This window comes from Acomys russatus, chromosome 4 (genome assembly GCF_903995435.1).
Source record: "Acomys russatus chromosome 4, mAcoRus1.1, whole genome shotgun sequence".
NCBI lineage: Eukaryota > Metazoa > Chordata > Mammalia > Rodentia > Muridae > Acomys > Acomys russatus.
In genome coordinates, this window is record NC_067140.1 from 75,772,237 (window position 1) to 75,778,236 (window position 6,000).

At 41.5% G+C, this 6,000-nt stretch overlaps 1 protein-coding gene across 1 annotated transcript in view; it reads right to left on the reverse strand.

Moving 5' to 3' along the window:
• Positions 1-4,385, reverse strand: part of Sel1l2 (SEL1L2 adaptor subunit of ERAD E3 ligase) — a 53,945-nt gene extending 49,560 nt beyond the window's left edge. The window contains exon 1 of the mRNA XM_051144743.1: positions 4,321-4,385. Within this exon, the coding sequence (XP_051000700.1) occupies positions 4,321-4,370 (50 nt within the window). The 5' untranslated portion in view covers positions 4,371-4,385. The remainder of the gene's footprint in view (positions 1-4,320) is intronic.
• Between the last annotated feature and the right edge of the window lie 1,615 nt (positions 4,386-6,000).

Consider the following 6,000-nt stretch of genomic DNA (forward strand, 5'->3'; position numbering starts at 1 on the left):
CGCAGCACTGAGATGGTTGTAGCACCTACTTGCGAAGCCTCCTGTGAGATGATGCTTGTGGCATATTTGGCATAGCGCCTTACTCAGCTAGTTCTGTTAGGATGATCATATTGACCAAGACTTTATAGCACAATAATTGTTCTGTAATTACATGGTAAATGGTGAAGTTTTAGTGCTTAAACATCTAGTCAATATAAGATCACCTTACACTGAATTTTCTATTACAAGTCACCTGGTCTGTATTGCAAGTAGTGACAGAAAGGCTAACAAGACTTAAACATGTGTCAGAGACAAAAAAAGTGCTTTGGGGATTTGTCCTTACTTTTATAACATCTTTTGGTAGTGGCAAGACCAAAAAGCATTATCCATAATTTATAATCTTGGATCAAATATATGAACACACACACAAACACACACACACACACGACAGAAAGAGAGAGAGACAGAGACAGAGAGAAATAGAGAGACAGAGACAGACATAGTGACAGAGAGAGAGACAGAAAGAGAGAGAGAGAGAGAGAGAGAGAGAGAGAGAGAGAGAGAGAGAGAGAGAGAGAGAGAGAGAGAGAGAGAGAAGAGAGGAAAGAGGAAGAGAGAGAGAGGGAGAAAAAAGTCTTTGATTCCAATTTAAAACAACCCAACTTTGTGCACAGCCTGTACTGATGCTAAGGGAAGGTGCTAGTTGGCAAAGGCTAGAGCAGAACAGGCTGAGGAAAAAGAGCCTCAGGCAGAGAGGCATCCAGTTAGACATTTGAGTTCTAGATGTCAAAATAGAGTGCCTGTTCCAATGGAACAAATTGGAAGCCAGAATGTCAAGAAAGAAATCACTCATGGTAAAAAGGAAACTAAGATTCTGGAAAGCAAAGAACTGGGGAAAAGGTCTCAAAGGTCAATGTGATAAATTAGTCTTGATTTTCAACTTGACTAGACTTATAGTCACCATGGAAACATATCTCTGGGTGTGAATCACCATGGAAACATATCTCTGGGTGTCGTTATGAAAGTGTTTTCAGACAAGTTTAACTAAAGGGTGAAGCCCCATCCTGAATGTGGGTGGTACCACCCCACAGGCTAGGGTTCTGGACTGAATAAAAAGGAGAAGAGCAGGCTGAACATTAGCATTTATCCTTCACTTCCTGACTATGGACACAGTGTGACCAGTTGTCTCATGGCCCTGCTGTACGACTTCCCTGCCATGATGTGACCTCAAGCTGTGACCCCAAGTAAAAGCCATCTTTAAGTTGCTTTGTCAGATAATTTTGTCATAGCAATGAAAAAACGCAAACGATACAGAAAATGTGCGCCAATGTGTGATGCCATCGATACGATAAACCTGACTATGCAGCTATGGTCTTTTAGAATTGTTTTGTGGGAGAATGTGGAAGAGTTTAGAAATATGTGCTAGAAGCCCTAGAATGCTGTAAACATAGCTTAATGGGCCATTCTGGTGGGATCGTGAAAGACCAGATGCTAACTGCACTCTGTTATACATCAGAGAGCACTCGTGCTGTATTTTGGCTTCATTTTGTCTGTGTTCTTAACTTGGGTGACACTGAATTAAAAAACAGTAAACTAGTTTGTTTGGTTGATGGGATTTTACGTCAGGATAGCATTGAAACAGTGGTATGGCTGAGTCTCAGCGCTCTTATTTAGACGAACCGTGAGAGAGACAAAAATATGAAAAGGAAGGAGCTTGGTAAGGAAAAGTTTGGGAGCAGAAGATTTGTGAACAGAGGAGGTTTGGACAAAGCATCTGAGAGTATTAAAGAGACTGTCATTGTTAGAAACCTCAGTCTCTTCACTGGGATAATAAAATAGGCCTCTGAGGGCAAGTTACCACCCAATAACGGAGCTAATTTGCAGAAGTAGGAATTCATTTGGAAGGAAAGAGCCTGGGCTACCTCAACAGGTGGATGTGTAGTGTTAATCTTGACGACCTGAGTTCATTCTACAAGACTCACATGGTGCAAAGAGGGAACTGATTTCTACACATGTGCTATAGCACGCACAATAAATAAAAACATAGTAAATTTTTGATTAATAAATGAAAGGAGAAAGCTTGAAATGAGTATGTCACTAAAGGGATTCCTTGCTAGAAAATAGCTACCCATGGAAGTGTTTCCCCTGGGGCGGCATACAGAAGCTGCTTGAGTTCCAGGAGGACCAGCCTCTACTTCAAGCCAGCAGTGAGACTTGGCAGTGTTGTTCATGTGATACTGATTTTGCAGGCAGACGAGATGAAAGCGTAAAGTACTCACGGAGGCTAGGGACTCACGGAGGCTAGGGACTCAGGCTAGGCAATGGATTGAGGTGCCTCACTGTCCTGCTGCGTGGCTTCTTTGCCAATATGGACCGTACCCTTGAACTATGACCCCAAACAAACTCTTCTTTAAATTGTGTGCATTTTGTCAGACTGATGCAAAAAGTAACTAATAGTCAATAAAGACAAATGTCTGGGCCAAAGATAAATGTCTGGGCAGGAAGAGAACCTGGTATTGAGATATAGACTCCACTTGAGACTTTCTGTCACCTTAGCTGCTGCTACAAAACCCCATAGCCTACTGGGATGAGAAGGGCACTGCCAGAGGCCAGGGAAAGGCACCTGAAATGGGGCATTCCATGTTGGACTCAGTCTAGTGCCAAGAGGTTGCAGCAGGCTAGGAAACAAATCTTTGTAGTTGTCTTAAATTCCATGAGCAGGGCTGGCATTATGGATTTCTTATTAGGAAAGTCCAAAGTCATAAAAGGGATGCTAGCAGCCAAACCCAGGACCAGGGAAGTTGCATCTGGCCAGGAAAGGTTAAGAGCTGGGCTGCAGATCCCCAAAAGGGGAAAAACAGGAGTTGAAGCGTTTCAGACCAGACCATAGGGTCAGTCTTCAAACTCCACACTGCTGCATTCGCCTCAGAAAATTAGGGTTTTAAAAAAGGAATGGATTCTTTGGATTCTGATGTTTTGTGTAGGACTGGTTGCCACAGTTCTAGGATGCTTCCAACATTACCATGCCTATTCTAATTTAATCAGCTAATTATGGTGCTGGAGATTAAAACCATCCCAGGGTTTTGTACATGCTAAGCAAGTACTTCACCATTGGGCTACATCAACACCCTTTATTTTGAGGCAAAAACTTGCCTCATAGTCACCATCTTCCTGACTCTACCTCCTAATACTGGGATTACATGATGCATGCACCACTTGTCCCCGCTTGGCTGTCTAGTCTTTGTGAAAACAAGGGATCTCTTTTTGTTGGGAGCAGATAGTTGGGTCCTATTCCTTCTATTATTTATTTCAAGCTCCCTTGTTTGCTTTCCCTCTATAGTTTCCACTCATGAGTTAAAGGCTAGAGGAAGAAGTAACACACATTTATCTCCTGATCTCTCTGTGTCAGGCCCTACGCTGAGAGATGATATTTAATCCAGGGTACGAAAACAGTGCAGGAACTCAGCAAGGACAAAACAGCCAGTAAGTGCGAGCGATTATTTGATCTCAAAGTCTTAGCTAGGGCCTTAAGGAGGGCCACACGTTGTGTCCCACCACTGGAGGGAATAGAGAGAGCAAATTTATGACTTCCTTTAGATAAGGTAGATAAATGAAAGTGGACTGAGATCACGTGCCCGCTGCCGACTAACCTCCCAGGTGTGACCATGACTACCACACTGAACAATTTTTTATTCTCCCAATGTTTGCTTGTTTGTTCTTCTTGCTGAGCTCTTAGAACCACTTAGCTAGACAGTCGCCAGGGACCTTGGGGATCTGCTTGTCCCCACGCCCAGTGCTAGGATGACAGGTGTGAGACACCATGCGTGGCTTTTACATAGGTGCTTAGGATTCAAACTCAGGTCCTTGTGCTCATTTGGCAGGCGTTTCATAGACTGCCATCTCTCTAGCCCCCTCCCAGTGCTTTCAGGGGGAGAGTAAAGTACCACTCACCTCATCAGACTCATCCGAGAACAAAAACAGTGTCATTTACATTAAAGTGCCTTGAAAACTATAAGGTTTATACAGCACCAGGCAGACAGCAGGCTAAAACACAAACCATTTCATTTCTCTTGGAATTTCTCATAAACTAGAGTGAAAAGTCACTCAGATCTATAGTTTGCTTCGTGGAAAGAGACCCCAATCTCATATACAATCCTCTTGCTTCTTAGGGGTGATCATTTTGTGACTCCTTCAATAGTCACTGAACCCCTTTAAAAGCAAAAGCTGAGGAACAAACTAAGCTTTTCTGTTATTCATATAAGGTTTTAATAATAAGTAGATTTTCAGAGTGTCTATTTCTTCACCTGGAAATGAACTTGGCTAAAGGAACTAGATACTTACTCTGTTTTCTGTTTTTGGCTTTTAGACTCCTGGAGAATCTTGTTGCCCATCTTAAATAACTCATCTCCTTTATCTGTGATACTTTTCTTGGCTTGCTGTTTGACTATATGGAAAAAAGGGGGAAACAATATTATTTCTATTTTTAATTTTTGAGAAACAATGTGCTGATGCTGTGTTAGCATTCTTGTTTTGAATTGTGCTACTTATTTGTTAAGTATTTGCATTTCAAGCAGACCATTCCTAGCTTGGGAGCCTGGAAAGCAAAGGAAAGATATGTTTCCATTGAAGGAGAGGTTCCCAGCCTAAGAAAATGCTATGGTTTGCTGCAAGCAGAAGGTGAGAGGTCTTCTGGCACACCTTCGACAGCTGTAGGGTCTTAGACACCATGCTCTTAGCCCTGGCCGTCATTGCCTCCCTTGTCTCTGCCACTTAGGTATTTAGACTACTGAGATTCCACAAGGACATGGGGCAAGAGATATCTCCAAGATGACCAGAACAGGCATAGGGGCTGAAGAGGCAATAGTCTTGAAAAGTTTTCTGACATTCCTTAAAACCTTGAGATGCTGGGGAAGATACACGAACTATCGATAATAATTTGTCTAGTTTAGGTGGAGATTTGGTATCAGTTTTATGAGACTTAAGAAAAATAAAGAAATGATATTTTCTAACACTTATGTAACGCTAAAAATTTATTTTGAAACAGTATCATTTGGTTTTTTATGAAAATATGTTTATTATTTTTTATTGTTAAATATGTATTTTTTACATATACATTTATATTATTACACATATATACAATAGACTATCCACAGTGAAAAGAATGATGCAACAATGAGGAAATATATAAATGTTACATTCTTAGTGTTTTGGCTATTTGTATTTGGCAACCTTGAAGAAAACATCTTTCCTATCTTGGTCCATCTAAAATTCTGAATGTAAATCAATATTTATAATATCTCATCATTATCAACTTAAAACATCTATATAGACCCAAAAACATCATAACCCCTAAACAACTAAGCTTAATTGTAAGACTACACTATCTGGTCTTCAACCCCATCAGAGAATTGAGAAGGAATAAAACTTAATTAGCTGAGTATACAGGGAGTGCAGGTTAGCAGCTTCCCAAATGAGAAGATGGCAGAGACAGTTTGCTGCCTGAACAGTCCCCCAAAAATCTCTGTAACGTTGAAGCATCTTCTTCAGCCTTCTGGCCCAATATATCTTACAGACGTACTTGTGAGGCAGGAACTATTGAGTACTTGCTTACCCTGTATCATTTGGGTTATGATAAGGTAAACCAATTGGTCAAGGTCCTACTTTCTCCTCTCTCTCTCTCTCTCTCTGTCTCCCTGTCTCTGTCTCTGTCTCTGTCTCTGTCTCTCTGTCTCTCTGTCTCTCTCTCTCTCTCTCTCTCTCTCTCTCTCTCTCTCTCTCTCTCTGTCTGCCTGCCGTGTGTGTGTGTGTGTGTGTGTGTGTGTGTGTGTGTGTGTGTGTGTGTGCACACGTTCTCTTGCTCTCTATCACTAAGTCCATTACACCACACAGTGGAATCTGCTTAGGAAAATTGAGCCTGAAGCCTTTTCAAAGGAAAGACATATGGGACTTGAAGCCTCATTAACAAGATCACAATGAACTTCAAGTGGCTCTTTTTCTTCTCCCAGACAAGATAACAAGAGT